We start from the raw sequence: 23,554 nt of genomic DNA, 5'->3' as shown, positions 1-23,554 counted from the left end.
CGGTGAGGCCCAGGGGCTGTACTTTGTGCAGACTTTGCCAGCGAGGCTCGCTGAGCAGGTTTAATACATCTCAATCACTGCTTCAGGGAGATCCAGCTTGGATTTATGAGGCTCTTCTATAAGCTCTCACGTCGCCTCTCTGGCCGAAGCGCCTGCTCACGAGACACCCCCTCAAAAGTTATCTTGGAGCACTCTAGCGGAGAGACTGGAGTAAAAGCTTCCTCTATTTTTAGAGCAAACAGGTCATCCAAAATTGGGTGCGATAAGCACTGTGCCAGGTTCCCAGAAAACATTCAATGAGCCAATTTATTTGCCGTTCATGGCCGATCCGTGCGGTTTACCTTTGCTCCTGCTGCAACCACCGTCCGAAGGGCAACGAGGTGGCACATGCGTGTTTCATGTTTTTGTGTACACACCTCTTAAAGTGCTGACGACAACCTGGCACGGCTCCCACACATGCTCATACCTGGCCCCCCGAGGCAAAAAAGATATGTCATCCCGACTCTTCCCAGACGCAGCGCACGCTGGAGACACCACCACCGTAACCACATCCACGTGTCGATGCCGAGGGCTGAGCCGGTGTTTCATTTACATTCTTGTGCTGCACTTCCACATTCAGATTCCCCCTTTCTCTAGGCAGAATGAGGTCTATGGGTGGTATTGAGAACAACAAAAACAAAACAATGCTTTGATTGCACCTCAGCACTCATTTGTAACCCCCCCCCCCCCCCCCCCCCCCCGCTCCTGCTCTTGGCCTACATTCCCAACTGCTCTGACTTTCTAAGGACAACAAATGTGAACGCAAAGACGTATACAGGCAGCACGCAAACAGGACGTGCTCTAGAGATGATCTGGAGGACACATTACTGTTGCGACAACACGAACCTCGTGTCTATTATCTCTTGAATGAACAAACATGTGCATCCTCAATAATACGCCTGCGGTTAAAATGTCTACCATTCAAAAGCACAAGTTCAATTACCAGCCGGGCAACGGCTCCCTGGTCGCTGTAGCTCTCTTATGAAGGGAAAAGCAAGGGATTCCAGCTCTGTGTCTTTTGTCTATAATCCAGTTTAGTTTTAAATAAGTGGTTTAGCACAACCCCGTAGGAGGCTTGAGGTGGGTGTTTTTTTTCCCCTTCCCTTTTGTGTTTCAGGCGCAATCAGTCCAGAATTGAAACAATTTAGCTTTTATAAGCCAGGCATGTGAATAAAATATCCTTGGAGATGAAATGCAAAACAGGCCAATTACGGAATCCCCATTCGTGCCTGTGTCTGCCTTTTTCCCCCCAATAGACATTAAGTTGAATTGACTGAAATGAAAACGCGATCTAAACAGTTTCTTTTTCTTCTTCTTCTTTTTTTTTTTTTTCATCCGCTCGAGTGATGTGAAAAAAGGTTTGTAGGAAAATAAAGTACAAAAGAGCTCAGAGAGAAAATTCATTAATTATTTCGGAGAAAGTACTCCATTCTCTCTACACACGGGCTTTTTTGCATAATTGGCTGATGCACACCGTACCATTTTTCAAGAGCATTTTAAGAACAATCCATCGCACGACACATCTAACTAGCCCATCAAACTGAAGCGCTGTGACCGGCTCACACTCCAGCGAGCGCCTCCGAGAGAATCCTGTGAAAGAAGAGGTGGCACGTCTGACCTATCCCCTCCTCTTCATCATTACTGAGATCAATTGTCTGCAGAGGGCTTTTCATCAAGATCCATCCGGCTTCGAATTGATGGACTTGTAATGGAAGTGAAAATGAGCTCCGGGTACCAATCAGAGAGAATAACCACCTTCAAAGCCTTCACACTCACACATGCAGAAAGCTCAAATTTGATATGAACACCGGATCCCCTTAAACATTCTGCATAAATCTATCTACGGGTTTGATGGATGGATATACAGTCTGTGTCCTTGTTCCTTGACCGCTGGACCAGCTAACCGAGCTTGTGGTTGATGAACCACACATGCACCACCTATCTTTTCTCCTTATCAGCTACAGCCGTTGAGAACCCCTCCTATGAGACAGTAAAGAACCGTTGGTTGTAAAATCCTGATTGTTAGCAGGCAAGACAAGATAAGAACCCGACTATTGCACTTCCTAACAACGTGTTATGGATTACCAACAGCTGGCTCATGTTTTGAAAATGTGATTAAGCTGATGCATGACAATTTACTCCCACGCACAGAACGTGTAAGCTGCCCCATTTAGTTTAGGCCCATTTCACAGCCATTTATGTCACAATAACAGAAATTAATTGGGTAACATTTCTGGCTCAATATAAAGACTGAAAAATGCACTTTTCTGTTTCTATGTGAGTTAGATGAGAGGAGTAAGATGGTAATGAAACCAAAGCCAGCGGCCAGTTAGCTTAGCTTAGCATAAAGACACGGGGTAAACAGCTAGCCTGGCTCTTTAAGAAAGTAAGAAAAATCAGCCTACCAACATGTCTAAAGCTCATCATTTAAAATGCTATATCTCATTTGTTTAATCTGTGCAAAACATGAAGTGTAAAAACAAGTGGTTTTATGTAGTTATTTCTTGTCTGGGCGAGTCTCTAGCTAGGCTAAGCTAACTAACACTAGGCAAGTAAGTGAATAAGTGTATTTCCCAAAATGTGTAACTATTCATTTGAGTTTGCGAACACCCAAGGAGTGTCTCTCTTTTGGGGTTTTTTCTTTTCACAATCTGCTTTATGAACAGAGGTAATGAGCAGATCAGACCTTGACTCATCTCAAGGCACACGTTATAAGTTCACATTCCTCAATTTGTCATGTAGCTAAGATAAGCTACATCTTTGCTGTCATCACTTTAGGATAGATAACCCTCTCTAAATGAATGTGTGTGGGTGGAGTATATAGTTTACTTAAAAGGCAAGAGGACAACTGCTGGGTCGCGGTCCGCATGGTGCGAAAGGTCATGGAGTCAAACCCCACAGCGGACCTGCCTCACACTGCTCATGATCAAAGCTTTTAACCCGTGTGAACCCATCAGAAAACCCACAGAGTCAGCTGGTCTGGCAGATAGGCGGAGCACAACGTTGGGAGAGGGAGAGGATCTGCCTCAGAAAACAGCAAAGCCCCCGGAAATAAAAAGGCTAATGAAGGAATCCGTTGGAGATAAGAAACAGACTTTTATTGACTGTGAAACTTTAAAGATAAGAGAACTTTAAAACATGCGGTTCCCAGTGGTGAGGCAGATATTGGTGTGGGACTACAAGGAGGTCGGAGAAAGTGGGAAAGAGAGCGAGAAGGGCAACGCAAAAACTTGATGTGGTGCTGGATGAAAGCCATCGACAGGTTACGTGTCTGTGCTCAATGTGAAAAAGAGCAACATTTCTCCAAAAGGCGTACGTGCGTGGCGAAAGCAAATAAATTGAAGCAAGAACATTTCCGACCAAGACGTCGTAAAAACACGCCAGCTCATGCTCTCTTGGTCAGCTTTTATGAACCATAATCATTGAACCAACACGGGATCCATTTCTTTTTAAACCTTCAAATCGACATTCCAGCTCGTCTCACTTTAACGCACACTTATTTAAGATGTCCCAATCACGCCGCAAAATGTTCTTCGTTTCATGCTGAAGCCAGATGATCCTTGTTTAGGGGTCAGAAAGGCCATAATCAGAGTACATTTATTTTGTCATCAGTGGCAATCAGGCATCTATAGATTTATAACGGCAAAGGAAAAACATATCTCATTCTGTCAACCAGAGGGTGCCTCTTCAGGGGATGAAATCCAAACTTCTGGTTGAGTTTAAATGGAGAAGTGTGTTATAGGTAGGCAGGAGGAAGATGAAGGAGGGCCTGAGGCAAAGAACATAAACAGCTAATCAATGGAAATTCTTACACTTTGCCAAGTTCTCAGCGGTTGCCGAGACTCGAGTTGATAAAATGTATGGAAAAGCAACGAAACTTTCGCACTATATTTTCCGAAAGTCACAACAGGTTGCCCTCTCCGAGTTCAACTCAAGCCTGTGCCATTTTGTTTTCGGTTATTTTTCAAAGTGCGTTTGCCGGGTCGCACAGCCTCATCAAGGTCGTGCCTCGTGATTTAGCAGAGAGAACTGAAAAGGCCTGAAGATGAAACCACTGTAAATCCATCTTCATTAGCACTCGATACAAACGGTCACACTCGGGAAAGGCAGACCAAACAATAAGGACGTAATGACAATGGGGGAAACCAAAGTCAACTCAAAACCCTTAACATTTCATACGACGTATTTATTGAGTGAAACCACAGTAATGGTTTGAAAAATAAACAGAGTGTTCCTTATATCGGGTCTTTCGTTCCATGTATTTATTTGTACTGAGAGGGCCAACTAGACTGTGACCACTACTGCAAATTCGCTGTGACACGATGCTGATTCAAGCTCTACGGAGGGGGATGAAACGTGGGCTGGATAGATGCGCTTTACGCTCCATGCTGCTCGCGGACTCGGTAGCTTTTCTGGAAGCATTTTGCCAGTTGTAACCAAACTAGATTAGTCCTGTCCATGCATGGATTCACAGTCATTACTGTGCATTTGGGAGATCAGAGCCATTGTATTGCAGGGTTTAGAGAGGCGGTAAGCTACTGCGGAGCATGCATGAATGAGACGCACAAAGCCAGAGTCCAAAGCTAAGCGGATGAACTGTCAGACGCTGGAAAGTAGCAAAATTGCTCCGATTGCATATTTCCTCCGAACCACTTTTTGAAAATAGCTCTCCGGTGTGTCACATTACGTTGACCACCACGTCTCAGTGACAGCGTGCCCTCTTTTGTTGATGTTTGTACTGGCTAGTAACAAGCACGATAGGGACTCAGGAAACGCAAAAAAAATAGATGACTTGTGGTGCGGGATAATGACAAACTGCAGAAACAACAGACAACCATAAAGCAGTCAGCTTCGAGATTCATCATCACATGATAGCGTTCCAAATCTTTTACCGTTGGAACCTTGAATGTTGTTTCACGGATAATTGAAAAGCAATCTCAAGACAGAGGGAGAGTCCCTGTGAGAAACGAGACTTCAGCCACAAGGCTGCAGAGCTGCTGTAATCCATATTTTTACTATAACAATGCCAAAACAATGTTACGATGTGAAAGGGTTCATTTGTAACTATTCTCTTATCCTGGCTTCGCTCAGCTTTACAGAGCTTTAAAGAGAGTTACAGCTTCATTGTTAAAGTGTCCGACACCTCACTTTACGGTTTTGTTTCACTCTCACCTTTCTCACTGTGCAAAAATGCTCCAAAACCCCACTGTACCTGTTCAGACAGAAACAAAGAGAATACGCACCTACGGATGGTGCTGTTCTTTATCCAATTAAAAACATGACGCTTTCACAGAATATCCACCAGGTAGAATTAACTTAGAAAAGCAAAAGGGCACTGCTTGAATTGGCCAGGGATGGAGGAGCCATAGATTAAACTCATAAAATCATCGTAAATGTCATGAGATTACTTTAATTTGTAGTTTTCAGCACAGACGGTAAATCAAAAATGGAGAGAGAGAGAGAGAGAGCGAGAGAGAGCGAGAGAGAGAGAGAGAACAGACAAAAGAGCCTAAGACATCCAGCAGAAAGCAGAGAAACCTTTAATGTTGTGGGAGAAGGCTGGCAGACATCTTTCTGTGGGTCTCTGGGCCTCCACGTGTCTCCATGCAGGCTTGAACTCCCACAAGGGCATGATAACTCAATTCCACACCGGTACGCCCCGAGATTACCAATGAATCTGGGCATCGAGTGGAGAATCTCCCAGATGCGCTGGTGCAGAAATCAAGCACCTGCATGTCTCCTTGATGTGCAACACTCAATCCTTCTGTGACAAAGACGGTGACGGGTTTTCACAGCCAGGATGTTAATTAATTATCAGTCCTGAGGTAAAACAAACTAACTGAATTTCTGTGAATACTAGTTATATTATGTGTCCTTTGGGCCAAGTTAATATGTTATTGCTCACAAAACCAAGACTTGGTCACACATAACGACTCTCAGGACTACTGAATTTCCTTTTACAGATCCTATTGTTGAGGAGGATTCTTTCCACAATTTGGCATCCATGTTTACAACCGGTAGATCGTCCCGTGTGGCTTCGCTTTACCGCTGTGATAATCGCTCCAATGTGTCACAGAGGAGAAATTAGAGTTGGGCGTGGGCCAAGAGTCTATTTAGTCCACACGGACGACTGGATGTTTAAAGACAAAAGCTGCAACTCAGCAGCAAAACAAGAAGGCATTGGAAAACAATTAAAAAGTACTGTAGGAGCAGAAATGAGGGGGAAATAGCTGGAGAGCAGCACTCTGTCTTTCATGGCGAACAAAAAAGAAATAAGACAAGTTGAGAATTTTGACTGGAAGAGAATTTTGGAAAAGTTTGCCTCACAACCTGTCCCTGCCAGCCAGAGGCACCAAAGTGGTTGCTGACTTTCAATAATTCCTGGACCGTGTCCTGAATTTGTCTTCTTTAAGAATACATCATGTGACTTTTTTTTGTCACAGCAACTTGCCTTTATTTAATTCTTGGGTTGTACGTCACTCCTTGTGAATGCATATTGAACACAGATGGGGAACATGACGTCAATACCAAAACTAACAGAAATTAATATTACAGGCCTATAATCAGTATATTTACTCTTTTGAATCACCATTTTCATGTAAAAATATATATATATAAATATACTTTCCCAATTATTTACGCCTTTTCAACACATCTATTTTAAATTAGCGATAAGGGCAATCGCAGATTCCACAGGTGCTCAGAGAAGACCCTATTCCCTGTCTGTAGATCCCAAAATAGAGCATCCGGTGACTAACAGGCCATGTGATCATGGATCATGTGATCACACTGAAAAGGTCTACAGCAGACTCTCTCTCTCTCTCTCTGTGTGTGTCTGTCCCTTGGGCCCTCATCCATTAATATCCCTCCTCTTCAACACATTCTTGCAGCGTCTCTTTCGCACATAGACCATCCCTCCTCAGTTCTCGTCCTCTGAGGTGGGAGCGCCCACGGTGATGACAGGACCTCTGCTGGAAAACGCAGTGGTCCTTTGTAGCAGCACGCACAAGGGGGATTTCTGCTGGGACTCGACCTATGCAGGGAATAGACTGGAGCGGTCTGCCTTCAGGAGCCTTCGTGAATACAGGACGCGATGAGATGAAGCATTTGGCCCTTGATTTGGTTCCCTTCCCTTTGTTTGTTGAAAGTGGCAGTTTGCCCATTCCACATGTGAACGATTTCAGTTGTCTTATCAATCAGGAAGGTTTGGCCAGCAGTTTATAGTTTATTGGCTGTCTGGTTGTTTGCTTTGAAAAGGATTCCTAAAAGACATATTTACTGTACTATAAATACAAACAACTAGCATGAGAGAATTCCCAAGAGTTCTGTAAACCTGTCATAAGGCTTTCAGCTGTTCCCGTTTTCATTTCTCACAAAACATCTAAAAACCAAATGAGTTTGTGATTTTGCACTGTGTGTAAAATTAGGTATTACAAAAAGATAAAAGAAATACTAATTATAGTAAGAAAACTACATAAAGACCTTAAATAGAAACTATGCTCAGCAACTGAAACAAGGGCCCAAATTATATTTCACTTGTGTTCAAGCTCTAAACTATAGTTTGCAAATCTTGAATTGTTAAATATCTATGGAAGAGTAGGTCTGATGCAGATCAAGACTAAAGAATAAAAAAACACACACCGGAAGCATGTCTCAGTAATTCAAATGAGGGGATGTTCTTCACTGTGAGTCCGTTATTTGCTGTAATACTTCTGGGTGAATCGATTATCCCATGTGAAAGCTTAACGATTCAGGGTAAACCAGCAAATCTATACGCGTCTCCATTAAGACAACCCCGATGCTGCACGCTGGCTATAAAAAGAACGGGCTACACGATCATTTTCAGCGAGAAGTGAAACAAGGGCACCACGTTACATATATTCAGGCCTCGCGCTGTATTTCACGTGAGGCTTTGTTTCAGGGATTTTTCATTTCTTTCTTTCCGCTTCCATCGTCTCACAGCAGGCACAGTCAGGGTCACTGTGCTGGCTGTCGCCGGCACCCTGCCTGTCAGGTTCACTTAGACATGATGAGCGGTCGGCTGAAGCAAACCCAGCTCGAGTCACTTTCTATCACCGCGGCTGCACTTGCCTCATTTTGCCCCACGGCGTAGACATTCAGGGGTTCGGAAGAAGCTGCCCAATCATCTGTGTTTGGAATGTCTTCACTATGGCCCTGCTTCTGTACGTGATGTTCTTCAGAATGAGGAGACGTGAAGTGAGTTTCAAAACATGTTTAACTGAGTAGTTTGACATTTTGGAAAATACGCAGATTCACTTCCACGCAGTGTGTAAGATGAGGAGATCGGTAAAACTCGAAACGACTGTCTGCTGAATGTGCAGCTGACGCTTGACATGGTTAGCTTAGCATAAAGACTGGAAACCGGGGGGGGGGGGGGGGGGGGACAGCTAACCCCCGCCCAGTCCAAAAGGTACAAACATCTGCATACCAGTGATTCTAAAGCTCAATGAATAAGTCATATCTCTTGTTTTATCCGTACAATAACCTAAGAATAATAAACGACACGTTGTAGCTTTGTGCTGTACGGTCTCCGCTGGTTTCTTTTCAAACTCACAGTGACTACAAGACACCAGGCTAGCTATTCCCCCCCCCCCCCCCTCCCCCGTTTCCATTCTTTGCGCTAAGCAAACTGCTTACTATTCCTGAAAGTTATACAACCTAAACATTGACCTGCATGACCTTTTTGTTTTCCTATGAATGTCGTTCCATTATGCATGCCTCCCACCTCCCACAGCCCATTTCCATGTCCAAACCAGAAGCGGTGGTGTGTATCCCCATGTGAGAGGCAGGTGGGTGAGGGCAGGGGGCACAAGCTGAGCCCACCAGGCCCAATCCATCACACAGTGACGGGAGCCATTAGAGCACGGAGGAGCATCTGTGGAGCCCCAGGTAAGAATGTATTGGCTGGGCTGTGTTTCCTTTCACCTCATCTAATACACAGCAAGGGTGTGTATGGGCGTCATATTTCGTATGCAGGGTGTATATCTCTCACACATACACACACACACACACACACCTTGGAGTGTAACCTAGCACTGGCACACATACATATGTTCCGAGGGAACTCACTTCTCACATCTTCCCTCCCTGAGTTCAGAACTCGCCGGCCTCACCAGCTCCACGACACCTGAGCTCTCTCACCCTCCAGACACACACACACACACACACACATACACGTCAAAAGCAGTGACCTTGCACTAATAGCCAAAGTGTGAACAGAAAATGGGAGGTGTGAAAAGATAAACTGTGTAAGCTTGACATTCACCAAGGGCCAGCTGGGTCCTGTCCCAGATTTGGAAATAATTTTCCGGCGGCAGTGTCACCGGACGTGAACAAAGAGCGATCACAGAGGAACACCTCAAGCTTCTCCGAAGACGCACCTGAGCCGTTGTGTACCGATTGATGTAGAGCCTTGAAGTTACATCACCGAGATTATTCCTCTGTGTCCAGTTGACACTTTCAAAGCATCAGATTTCTGCATTGGGGTTTTCAAAGGGTCGTACTCGTCATCGTCATGTAAGAAGTGCCAGCCCCGTTGGGACTGCGCGTCAGACGGCACCTGCATGTTCGCAGCATTGTCTCTGCAGTGTGAAAAGAACTCGCCAACATTTTCTCTCTCTGGGTAAAAAATATGGACACGGAGAGTAGCATTATGTGGGCAGCAGAGTCAAACAAAAGAAGAATGGATGCTCATGACTAAATAAAAGAAAAGGAGTCAAGATGGAGTGAAAATGTTGACGTTGAATTTTAGGACCAAACGGGTCTTGTTTTGCTAGAGTCTGTGTTCAGGCCAATTATACAGTCTTCAACCGCCCAAACATTTATTTGAATGGGAAAGCATTCCTTCCTATACTAAATTAGGAGCTCTAATTGTGTTTCAGTATCTCTTATTGAAAATGAGGCTATTACTGTGCAGGAAACGGTCTCGTAAAAAGCAGGATTTTTCCACATTAATCGTGGTAACACCGCACCCTCACGATCGCCAACTATGTCACATTTGTACGCCGTAACTCCCAACGCTCATTGCTTGGGAGTAGCTGGATGCATCAGAACACATGGCCCATGAATGCTTTAATCAGGCGCAAAGGCAACTGGAGAATATCACCACTGTAAAGGTCAGCTTGAGTAAACAATTTAATGATGCTTTCTTTCCCACATTTGAAGACAGCACATGTCTTAGAAATCAGTGACTGTAGCTGCAGCCTTACACTGGTTATCAGCACTGTATGTGCTGGTGGGCTCAACGCTAAACATACAGGCTAATGACTGGAGGAAGGAAAAAGGAAGTGGGTAACGATTGTTGAAAGGTATATAGGAGATTATAAGTCATACAAAGTTAAGTTGCAAGCTAGTGCAAGCAGATTCTGTAAGAAGCAGGTGTTTTTGTGTGTATATATTCATAAAAACATCATCTAAAAGGGCAGATGGGTGACATGGATTTACCTAAAGGGCACTATGTTTCTCTTAGAAAGGTTATTCGAGCATGCAAAGGTTGCACCAGATCTCTTAATAAAAGCTTTCCACAGAGATGTCAAGAGGATGCCAAGAGCTTTGACTCCAGCGCCACCCGTAAACCCAACGTGTGCTTATTCAATTACTGTCCAGGCACTATTGTTTCCCTCTCGCTGCCTCTTTAATCCTGGACCACTGACATGAACAAGAGCAGAAGCAGTCCTAAACTTGTATTAGCTTTTACGCTGAATGCATTGTATAATCTATTGGAGAATATAAAGTTGACATGCATTTGTCTAATCCTTTTCAGATTTTTATATTACCCGGAGACTATTAAATTTGATGAATGGAAGAATTGGATCCATGTCAGCTCTGGAGCTGGCATCACACACACAAAAGCCTGCAAGTAGAGACACACACAGTACACAAACAAATTACAGTCCATTCACAGTCACAATATATTCTGACCTAATACAGCATGTAACCTTTGGTTTTGCTCTTTAAAAAAGCTATTATTTCCTAGTTTTATTTTTGCATATGATTAATTGCACCGAGTGCTTTTCCTGTTCCAAGATCCATTATGCAACATGCAACCAATAAATCCAGATAGTATCCATGCAGTACCTCTTCCCTCTTTGCATGCAGAGAGCCTATACTTAAAGTCTTGATAACATGAGTTATGAACAGACATGGAATTACAGTGAAGCTCCCACTCTCGCCTGCCTACAACCTTCAAACCGCACACAGAAGCCGTAATGACACAACGGGAGATTTGCAGCAGATATAAAACTGTAATGTAATTGACTGTGCGCCACCATCAGATAAGCAGCCCCCCCCCATTTCACCGTTTCCAACGGTAAATGTCAAATGCCTGCGGCTGAGTGGAGAGCCCGGTGATAAAACGTTGCCCCGGCCCCCCACTGTGACCCGTCAGTCATGCAACAAGCCGGGCTCATTAGTCCGGCTGAACAATGGGTTTTATGTACTCGGACAAAGGAAAGGCTGGACATGGTGACTATTCCTTTTTTTATGCTTTAATGCGTCTCCCCTCTTATCCATTCATAAACGACAGTTCGGGTGACCACGTTTATCAGCACCCGAAGGATCTCAAACCCGACCTTAAGGGAGGGACCTGCATTTATTCTCAACAACACAACTAATTGTTTATGCAGGCGGTCGAAGGCTCAACTCGCCCTGAGGGAATAACTCCCTTCTGCTTCATCATCAGTCAAAGTGACCGCCCCCTCCCTCTACGGGGACAAAAGGGGGACGAATGCGCACGCTGCCGATGACGACTGTTTGCCATGACGATAACAGATCAGGTCTCTTCCACTCATACATACCGATCTATGATCACAGAGCGCCATCACATCGCAAAGAAACCTCCCGAGTACACATGATGACAGCTCTCCGTTTGTGCTGCCTTTCGTGTCGCCTGTGGTGCGAGTAAATGACACGCTAGGATAATGACGATTGCCAGATTAAAGTGACATGTATAATATGGTGCCATATACGGCAGTCTCTCTTCCAGCGAGAAAATATGCTGCTTTACCGTCTTCTCTCCACAGAAAGATAAACAGCTGTTTTGCAGAGTGTTTCCAAAAGTGCCTGACAAACCACGCAGTTCCATATTTGTCTTTGCAAAGTACAGAAACCCATTGTGAGTTTTCCTCTTCCTCTTCCTCATTCCCTGGACTCTATCTAGTTAGTTTGAACGTGTCATTACACCAGGGAGTGTGTGGCCAATTCACTTAAAACTTGTTGAATGTGATATTGGCTTTTTCCTCTTTTCTTTAAGATTGAAGTGTGCAAACATAGATACTGGACAGTTGCAGTTTGCAGTGTTGGAAAAGTTGCAACAACAAGGCTCTAAACGGTTGACTTAGTCAACTGTCTCTCCCTCTATACTCCCGGCTGCTGCCTTATAAATCGGTCATCGAACAAACAGTTAAGACAAAGACTTTACTTATTATTTGTGACCAGAACTGTAGAACAACCTGCCAGTAACATTCCACATGCAACTGCAAAAAAAAATCCTTCAAGAAACATTTAGACTTTTGAATCTTGCTTTCATGTAGTTTCTAGTTGCCTCACTTATTTTACTGAAACTGAACTCGCCAATTCAGTTAACCATGATGGCAAGCCATGAAAGAAAGCTGTTCGGCTCGCCCCACGCCAGAAGTATAACTATCTGCCAGTCCCCCTTTTTTTTTTCCCCCCAAAAAAACATTTGGATCAGCAAACTTTGTTGGAATTTCGATCAAAAAGTTGAAAAACTGTCAGCTATGAGGCATCATCTCCCTCGGCCCTTTTGGCCCCGTTTCCTCTTTAGTCTAGCCATGCCTGACAAGCCATTAAAAGGCCCGTCTGCCTGCAGCAATGGATGGGCCTAGCTCCAGAGGACACGGGGAGTCAGATAAGGCTTGAATCAAGAGAGGACAACATGGAGAAGACCTCACTCTTCATTTCCACACTATGCTGAGGGATAATGAAAGGGACGGACTGGATTTGCTCTTCAATTAAACCATTTTTTCTTTGTTTCCTTCTCCGTGTGTGTCCCTCTTGGTTTTAGCCTCTATTCTCTCCGACCAACCCCCCCCCCCCATCCCCCTTGCCACACAACATATCTCAAAGTGTTGTTCTTTGCTGGGGCGTGCCGGACAGCCACCCTCTCATTGGCTGCTCCGGTGCCCCTTTGTCACGTTGGTGCACACGTCTTGTTGAATTTGTTTTGATGGGTAGAGAGTGTCGATGTCATATTGACTGGACAGCAAACAGTAAATACTTGTGACAGGAGCTGTTGGGGGAAAACAAAGGCTGCTTAATAGCTGAATGCTTCAAAAGCAACAAGAAAATAGAAAATGGCCATCACTTTTTGCTATCTCAGCTGGCTTTCGCTTTCTTTTGCAGTGTGTAATGTGAACATACGAGCAAATGTAGGCAAAGAAACGCACACACATACATGTGGGTTTGCATTTAGTCCTGAGGCTGAACAGATTAAGATTACGCATTTTTTAATTCAAGCAATGAACTCCCTCCTACCGACTGCTATAATGATTTGTTATGATGATAATGATCAATGGGATTCCTCTCGGATTACCTATATGCATTAATAAATACACACGGGCATGGCTATAAAACAGCAGAAGTGTTTTGTTCTCTCTGTTCTGGTGGCTTTCCTGTCTCAACATGCGTTTCCTTGCATTTAATGGGAAACACAATAATCTGACAGCTGTGCATACACGCGCAAATGTTTTTCAAATCATATTGTGATGAAAAGCAAACAAAAGAACACATATAGTGCCCACACAGGCGCACACACACACCTATATATACACAATTTTCCAATGCTGTTTGTCATATTATTGCGAGTCAGAGGAGAGGCTGCAGGAAATGATAGAAGTGGAAAAAGCGGCACCATGGAGCAAACTGTTTACCTTGTAGAGGAGCATGATGACCTGTCGCAACTTGAGCTTGTGGAAAACGCAGACGTCGTACAGCGCCGACACAGCCAGGACGGTCACCCCGAGCTCCTTCCACAGCATGCTGCACGCAGCGCAGCCCAGGCTGCCCAGGAACCAGGCCACGAGTCGCCAGGGCCCGGCGTGGCCGCGCAGCTCGCAGTGACGCATGTAGCACAGCAGGGACAGCAAGAAGAACAGGGCGGCCCCTTCGTCGGCCCGGCCCACGACGCCCGCCACCGCCTCGGTGTGGATGGGGTGAGAGGCGAAGAGCAGGCCGGCGAGCAGGCTCCACAGGCCTCCTCCGAGCAGCAGGCGAGCCAGGGAGGTAAACAGGCCCGTCACGGCCCCGTGGAGGGCCACGTTAACCAGGTGGTAACCCCAGGGCTCCAGCCCACCCACAGCATGGTTGAGGCGGAAGGAGAGGGTGCAGAGGGGCCTGTAGGACTTGTGGCTGCCACTGTGTGTGAGTAAGGTGCCCCAAAAGTCATCGTAGAAGATATTTGTCCAAGGGGTCTCTGGAAGCAGATCCTGATTAGTCTTGATTGCGCGGCTGGAAAGAGAAAAAAGAAAAGAAAAAGAAAACCGTTAGAAAAAGGACTTTTGGAAACTTTACTGTATTTATGTCAATTCAATTACTGTCACACTGCTTCACTGCCTGGCCACCACCGCCCTGCCACATTCAATAAAATGCTACGTGTGAATACAGTGTTTATGGTATACAGTATTTCCACTGGCAACGCACTGCTGATTCCCTGAGGAGGATGTATAGCTATTCTTCACCAGTGCGGACTAAGCACAAAATACAATTTTCTGCGAAATGAAACTTCACATTTGCTCACAGCTTTACCCCCAGAGTGTGGTCATGTGGCATTCACTAACAGAAAATCAGAGGGCGAGCTTCAAGCTCTGGGCAAGCTTTGCCACCGCAGCTGTTACAGCTCTTACAGCTGCGGAATCTGTGGGGCTTAAGCAAGAGCACCACACCCTGAGCCCCAAACAACAACAACGGGCAGGCAATAGGGGAACGCCATGTTGGCAACATGCAGCTTGGAGAGACGGTGACCTGTGGTGACAATCGACATGGCAGCTCAGAGTTTGTCTGGGGACGAAGCAGCGGTGGTGCATAACAGAGATCTATGGCCATGGTTGAAAACATTAAAAAAAAAATGTGTACTACCGGGCTTTCTTGGCAGGCATGGCCACTAAGTAAGGGGCCAGTTTGACCTCCTCTCGGTCAGGGATGAACCTGCAGTGACCTAACCTAATGCCGCTACATCAGCCACAAGCTGTGCGTGTCAGTGGCTGAGGGGGACGGACAACAGGGGTCAAGGGAGGGGCTGAAGAGAAGGCACGTTTTCTCCCTACAGGAGTCCCTAGATGTGAAATGTTTTTCCCGTCTTTTCCGCCACGATCTGAGGCGTCAGGCTGTTAAACTGGGGAATGAGCCTCCGCAGGGACAAGGTGGTTGGCAATAGCGGCGCAGAGGTGTAATTAAAATGACAAGACACGTGCGTGATAAGAAGCCAAGTGCTCCAGCTAGTAATAGTCACAATTAACACACTCAATCAGCTCAAAGAGAGACGGGTGGAGAAAAGGTGGGAGGGAGTCACAGACAAGAAGGAAATCACTATTTTTATCCGTGTATAAAATAACGTAAAAAAAACCAAAAAAACTAAAAAACCTAAAAAGCAATTGACTCTGGAGTAAATCACTGCTCTCCTCAGCTGTTCTGAAGCTCTTAAGCATCACACTTTACTTTGGCAAACCTCTGCAAGAAAAGGTGAGCAGAAATAGCCCATCTTATGATCTAAAGGGAAATAAATACTACCTGGCCTCGGGATGTTGGAAGAGAAATAATTAGCTGGGATATAAAAGCAATGCCTTGGATGTCAGCGCACAGATGATTGGGTTTCTCTTTACAGCGTCTCTGGTCAGACTGACGGAGGCTCCAGCTCTCCACCAGCCCGGCTTAAGAGCCGGTAGCCCAACTCTCCACTTCATGACTCAGATATGTCGGTTTGTTTTCTCTGGCCCATTAGTCAAGTGAGATCTTCATTGCGCTGCAAGATGCTCACATAAGAGGCATTATGGTTCAATTACATCTCAAAAGCCGTTTTGGAGACAAGTGCGCTCTTTTTCCACTGCGCACACAGCGCGGTGGAGCCAGCGAGGGCAGATACATTATATATTGCCTTCAAAACCGCACAAGGGTTTTCTGGCAGCGAAGCAGAGATGAAAGCCAGTGCCACTCACTCAGAGGCCCTCTGCGTTTACAGCCGTGTTTCCTTGAGTCGCCGTGCACGAGGTTCACCTCTCAGATGGTCTCCTGCCTACATGTCCCGCACTGGGGTTTGACAAGCAGAGAATGGAGGGACGCAGAAAAAGAGTGTGTGTGTGTGTGGGGGGGGGGGTGCAACCTCTTAATCGCTCTGCGACAACTGCTCAGAGCGGTTGAATGGGAAACACCCACGACTGAATTAACACATTTGTGTCGTAGTCCAACGAGTCGTGGGCAGTCTTCCCCCCAATCTATGGCGAATCATTAATCCCCTGCAGGTCTCGATCGCCGTCATCGGACCCAGCTGAGGGGCCAGGAGAGGTGGATTGAGTTTCTGCGGCTGGGCCGGGCCCATTTCTCAGCAGAGACGGAGGCGAGGAGGACCTCTCTGTGCACTGCAAACCTTTTCCAGCCCGGGAGCACATTCCTCGCCCGACCGCGCGCCCGTACGCCGACTCCCTGGGGAGCGAGGGGAATCGTGTGGCCGCTAACAAGAGAGGAGTTCCTGAAAAACATACTTACCTCTTGCTGCCAGCCTCTATTCCTCCACAACATGTATGGATCTCAATCTGTTAGTGGACAAACTAAAGTGTTGCCCTTGTTTGAAATAATCAAAGTAAAGGCTTATTTACTTGTGTAGATACCGTATGGAATATGCAAGGAGCATAATGCCAAGTTAGCCTTCTGTGCCTATGCATTGCACTGTAGACAATACCACTGATTGGAATAACTGTGGTGAACCCAGAGACCCTAGACATACAGAGAAAACAAAGGCAGCATGGTGTCCGTTGCTCCTATCAAAGGCCTGACTAACTCTCCCCACAGCTTCACAAAACAGATCACTTTTACTCCAACACCTCTTCAGAAAGCAAGCACACTGACAATCTCACATTCCTCCCACTGATTTTACTGTCACATGTGTAAATTCTCTGTCCGGGATAAAACTATTCTACTTTTTGAATCGAAACATTGCCATGCCTCGCTTTAAAAAAAAAAAAAAAAAGCCTGGCTTTTAATACTCTATGAAATTCAGTATTTGCATAAATGAGCCTCGAATGAGAGACAATTGCTCACCCACAGCCGTCGACCGTGTAATCATAAAGCCAGAGTAAAACAATTTCCTGAGTGTGGGCGTACCTTGAACCCTTTTTGCGGAGTTCAAAAGCATTTCCATGAAAAATGCTCCCTGCTACCTCCTTATCTCCCTTAGATGAGGAATAATCACGTGAGAGGTAACCTCTTCACCCCCTGGAATAGTTTCATATATAATGTGAATGCACCAGCAGGGCGGAGAGAAACGCAAAGACGACGGGATCCCACGGAAAGAAGCGGTGATCTAAAATTGGAGATTGATCGGCGTCCATGCGGTGGGTGCTCACACAGGAGATGAGACGGGATATTAGAACGGAGATTGAAAACCGAGGACACAGTCTTCAGGATTCTCCCCTATACTGCTACTCCATGAATTTGGGACGAAGCTGTGAGTGAAATGGACCCGTGAGCAGAATAACACATTTCGGAAATCCTTCCAAAAGAATAGGCAAACGATTCTCAACAAAGAATGCTTATGCTGGGGCGTCTGTCCGCAAAATCACACAGTGGTACGAGACTAACTCGTTTGGATATTGAAACGCTGAGGAGAAAGTCAGCCCTTTAAAAAACACACACACACGCCATATGAAGATTTCCATTTGTGACAGCGTATGAAAAGAAAATCAACTCCGGTGGGAGTTTGGGAGAAAGTGATCGAAGGTCTGCCAACTATGTGTCATCGCCCGGCTTCAATATGTGAAAGAGGCACAGTAGTATTTTTAGACTGCCCACAGAGACACCGGGGTAGTCCGCTCTGTGTTTCCGGCAAGCTCTTTTGTCTAATGTTTCTTCCCATGGGCATGCTAGCAGACCATTAATGGCATACCTCCACCGCACTTATATGGTACCTAATAAAGAAAAAAAATGTTTCCTATGCCTAAGAGCATTTATTCAATCGGTTATCTTTGCTAAAAAGTTGTACAACTAAGGAAATACAGTTAAAATAATTAACAAAATTGTAACAGCTTGCTTAAAGTGTTGTCTTTTCAGGAAATGAAAGATAAATAGTTCTGCTGTGATTAATGTGTTCAATGTCATCGAAAAAGCAAGCCAACTCTGAATAAGCTCATTTGAATACATACATTATTAATGCAGAGGGTTATGAAGACGAAATGCACAAAGATGGGTTGATAATTTGCCAAATGAGAGAAAACGAAACACGTCATTGTCACTAATAGCCTGCTGAAGCTCGGGGAGATGGATGAGTCCCAAGAGCCAACCGCAATGGACGCCAAGCAAGATAAAGTGTAATCAAGCGTTAACATTTTAAGACTAGCTCAGGCAGGGAGGGAAAAAAAGAAGCACCTGGGTCCCATTCAACATGGAGAAAAAGTCAAAATTATTTTTAGGCTTGTATCGAAAACTATCCGTTTCTGCATTTCCCGGCTAAAATGTGATTAATGACTCCAGTAGCACAGTGTCACTGGATGTTTTGACATCCTAGCTTGAACAAGAGGGCAAGCAGTGAATGAAAGATGAGGGCGGCTAGAGAGGACAAAGAGAAAAAGTGGTTGTGGGGTCGCTCGCTGTAGCCAACTGACCACTGAGGCCACCGTAAAATCCCTATTGTTAAGAATGAATTGCTGCTTTCTTCCTTTTGACATGTGATTAGCAAGCCTATAATAAAACGGCCTCAGGGAAGCGTCGAAGAGCATATTCTTTTACAATTTGAATTTGCTAGGCAGAGGAAATAGCTCATGCTATTACATCTTAATTTACTGACCTATATATATATATATATATATATATATATATATATATATATATATAACCTGTTCTGCAAATGTCTGAGTGAGAAATATAACATTTAAATTTTCTACCTGTCAGACTACCCAATATTATATTAATTTACAGTACAAGGAAAATCAAGCTATCCTCTTTATCTTTCCTTAGAGCAAACGAAGCGGAAGCTGTTACAATATTATCCCTGGCTGTGTGACGCCTCCCCTCCATCACTGTAATTGATGAAAGGCAGCAGAGTAACGACGGACGAGCTTGTTGAGATGGACAATCGGGATAAAAGGTCATTCATTAATTGTAGATCTACACTGAATTTACTCTGTACTCCTAATGGAACAATTCTTCCCTTCATTATTCTTCAAAATCTTTTTGTCGTTGCTGCTTTATATACGGATCTTTTGTGTATGCACAGTAGCAAGTTTTCCTCTACCTGCTTCTTTTAAATGTGGATCTTTATCCAGTATGATGTGGTGTAACGTGGTGAGGCGTAACTGCCAATCTTGAGACCTCAAACATTTCGAAAACAAAAGCAGTATCTCTCAAAGTTTCAGAGACTTTGTTTCCTGCATTCTGCCGACTTTTACAGAATGAAAATACTAAAATAATCAGTAGACTGTACACTATGTTAAACATGCCTAATTGTGTACGGGTGCACCTTGTTATTTCAGGTTGTAACTCATCCATTCAATCAAGATAAAAAACGCTTCCTCACTTCTTGTAAAAGTGTTGAGTGTCTGTTTTTGGAACATTCATTACCATATTGCAAACCTGCTGCCACATAAAATGCACAACAAGGGATCTCACTAAAGACTCGAAAGAGTAAAAAGGATCAAAGTGCTTCGCTCAGAGTGCAACATGCAACACCGTGTCCAATTCATCCAGCAGCATTCCCTAACTAAGTGGAATAAGTCTTCCCCTCTGGGAGGGTATTTGCATTGCTCCACTGGCGCAGTCATACACACTCACTCCATTTCAAGGCGAAGCAGACAAGCAAACACTGCGACACTGAGACTCGGAGTCTGGAGCGGGGCAGGCCCGTCCAGCGCCGCAGTGTGCATTAGCTCGGTGAATGCCCGTGCCTGCTGTCTAGCATCCCTGATCAGCCTTTTGTGCGGCGCGGGATGGGCACAGTATAGGGCACGACCTGAATGCTGATCCCCGAGAGCTAACCAGCCAGCCAGCGAACCAACCAACCAACCAGTGAGCCACACTTCTATCCAGCCAACCCCGGGCTGGCAGAGCAGGAATCCTGGCAGCCCGGCATTGAATCGCACGGTGTAAAGTTGCCAGGGGCGCGAATGAGTCCTGCTCAAACCTCTGATGTCCAGCAAAAAGGCCTTCGGGGCCACTGCTCTCTTTGATGAAGCTGTCTGGAGGTCTGTTTCCATTACTTCCTGACCAACCAGACATCAAAACAACTCACCAGGATAAAGAATCCTTATTACACTATATTTCAACGATGTTTGAGAATGTTATTGCTGCTCCCCATGTTAAAGCAAACTTTGAGAAAAGCCTGTTGATCACTGTCCAAACCAGAAGGGTTGTGAGCAAATCACCTTAACGTCAAAGTGTAAAGTTGTCTGATGTTTATGGGCCATTCCAGGTGTAAGAGCCAATTACAGGAGCTGCACGTGCACCGCACAGCGGGGTGATGTACTCTGATTATTGTATCCAGTAAATCTGTCAGCATGTGCAGGGCTGCTGGGTCACTCCTGGCCTCTCTCTCTCTCACACACTCACTCACACACACACACACACACACACACCTCTTTCTCATGCACTACCTCTTCTCTTTTTCTTCTGTCTTTGTATCCGTCACTACCTCTATCTTCAACAGGCTGCCTCGTTGGGAAAGTGCTGTGAGCAGTCAGAGTTCAGAACTTAGAGTCACAAGAGTTAGGTGAAATTTAAATGGAACCCCTGCACTTGCACATAATGATGCACGCAGTACGCACCTGTATGCTGTCGAAGCAATTAATCCAAACGTTGTTTGAGATATCTCATTCTGAACTGAAAGAGGGGAAAAATCCGACCCACAGAAAACAGAACAAACCGCCAAATCCCCTTTTGATAATTCCTAGAATAAAAGCTATAAATGCTATTAAATAAGGATCTGCCAACCTGATGAAAAGTAATCGCTTGAGAACGCTTTATTACAATAACATAGCACTACATTTCCTACCAACATAAATATTCTTAACGGTTTACTATTTGTTGAATTTCTCAAAATGGTCAAATAATGGTCACCAAATTGATTGATGTCATTTCTCAGTGTCTCACTTAAGTGGAAAATGTAACCACACAGGTTCTTATTAAATGAACGTCACAGCTCAACAAGAATGAAGAAACAGGTCTTTGTTCTCCAGCTGGTTGTACCTCCGTGTTTCCCCTCAGCCTGACCCATGGCTAATGCCGCGGCGGTCACCCAGGCTCTGCTCGGAGGGGGCCACTCCACAGCACTCCTCCTCACAACAGGAGGTCTTTTGTCACGCTCTGACCTTTTCAGCCATGTGGTAATAAAAGTGTTTGATTTGTTCCTCCTCTCCTGTTTAGAGTGCCTCTCTTCCACATGGAGTGGGAGATCAATGCAGGGGGAGGCCACCCTTCCTGGGCTTATGGCCATGTAGCACGCAAGACCCATCCGGCCCGGCCAACCACTGGGCCGTTTAAGTGTTCGGATTTGGGCTCGGAAGATGTTGACCCACGGAGCGGTTCAGCGAGACATTCTCCAGATAGACGGGACCAGCAGAGTGGGATGGAAACATCTTTTCGCGAGCCAGAGCTCAACGAATGAGCGAAACGGGATCGCCCCGGCCAACATTTTGCCATCCTTCTTCCCAAACCTTTCTGCATGGAGGGGCTTTACGAGGCACAGCAGCCCTGAAGGATGAGCCTGAATCATGGCAAGTAAACGTAGAGGCCTCCGCTCACTGATGTTTATTGCATGGGGGCTTAAGTGCAGGAAGAGCCTTTGAGAATGCCAGTGGTGCAGAAAGGAGAAGACATCTTTAGTGCCCCGACCATCTTATATCTGCAGCATTTGAAACAGCTGTGTGTCGTCCCAGTTCTCCTCACAGCTTTGAGGCTCTTCTGTTTCAATATGAAGACGCTGCCGGAGTGCTCCGGGAGCTGGTCTTCCTGCAGGCGGTGCGATTAGTGGCTATTTTCTAGAAGCCCTGTGCAATCAATCAAACAAACAAGTATGAGAGCTACAGGCACTAACGGCACAGGAGAGAGGCAGATGGAGACCTGAAGAAAGAGATCAATTGATTACTTTGCTCAGATCCTCCCGCCATTAGCTACAAATAAACCTCTAATGCAGGCTTATTGTTGCTTCTCTCTGCTCACCACAAGGCAGCAACCACAACACAGCGTGAAAGCTCCCTTGGATGAATTGGGACACGCGCGCATACACAAAGAATCATTACATTAATGAATGGCAGCGTCCAAGGATGCAGCTCTGAGTGATCTCATTAGATGCTATCACAACAGGCCAGTGTTCTCACACGGCTCTCAGACCGGCCTTTTTTTTTTTTTCTCCTTCGCTCTCCCATTTGGGCTCCAGTTCCAGGCCCTAATTGAAGGCACATGTAGTCTGCTCACACAGAGTTCGAGGGCCCCCATCGACAGCCACGTGGGTGTGTGGTGGTCGACAGTAGAAGGACGGGGGGGGGTCGGTGCTCCCTGGGGGATCAGCAAGGTTTTTCCGCGACAGACGGGACTGATGCACCTCCGATAGCCGATATTGCTGCCTCATTACCTTTTGCTTGATCTCAGATAGTCAAGGCCAATGTGAGCTGTTACACAGGGAGGAAATCAAGCTAAGGCGCGATGCTAATCAGGCATTTATTTTAACTTAAAGTGGAACCGGAAAACAAGGCTTTAGGGGGTTGATGCTTATATGTTACGAAATGAGATGAAATATCATCTTTACTTTAGAATAGACCTTGTAAAACAGTGTTTTGCAACTGAAAAAGTTGAACTTTGAACAGACGAACCAAAAAAAGGGAGACTAACAATGAGCCTACTATTAAAGTGAAAGAACCTTAAATATCCTTGCGTGAGACACTGACTTGTAAACCTATAAACATGTCCAAGAGGAACCCAAATAGCCTCTTACGTGTTTTTAAATGCCTCGTCTTCCACATGGTGTCAATTTATATTTTTGCAAAGGAGCTCATTTACGCATGTGAAAGTTTATGGCCGCCAAATAACACAAAGCCGCACCTCCTCGGTAACCAGTGCGTGTGCTCTTTACAGACTCTGGATTTGCTCGCCTAGTTTTCCATTTAGAAAGTGTAGAATCTCTGAAATACATAAATCAACACACGTAAACACAGAAGTTGATTCCATGTGTTGGAATAATTACCAGAGAGCTTTTTAAGTGCTCGCTATCTTCACACACACACAGCCCCTCTTTTACGTCACGCAAACTCTTTGTCCTCCATTTCAGACGAGTGCAAAACTG

At 45.3% G+C, this 23,554-nt stretch overlaps 1 protein-coding gene across 1 annotated transcript in view; it reads right to left on the bottom strand.

Moving 5' to 3' along the window:
- Positions 1-23,554, bottom strand: part of tmtc2b (transmembrane O-mannosyltransferase targeting cadherins 2b) — a gene marked incomplete at both ends in the record, with an annotated part of 83,240 nt that overhangs the window by 30,623 nt on the left and 29,063 nt on the right. The window contains one exon of the mRNA XM_079162454.1: positions 13,950-14,526. Within this exon, the coding sequence (XP_079018580.1) occupies positions 13,950-14,526 (577 nt within the window). The remainder of the gene's footprint in view (positions 1-13,949; positions 14,527-23,554) is intronic.

The sequence above is a fragment of the Pholis gunnellus genome (assembly GCF_910591455.1).
Source record: "Pholis gunnellus genome assembly, chromosome: 7".
Lineage (NCBI taxonomy): Eukaryota > Metazoa > Chordata > Actinopteri > Perciformes > Pholidae > Pholis > Pholis gunnellus.
Note: the sequence above shows the minus strand (reverse complement) of the source record. Positions and strands in the feature narration are given on the sequence as shown.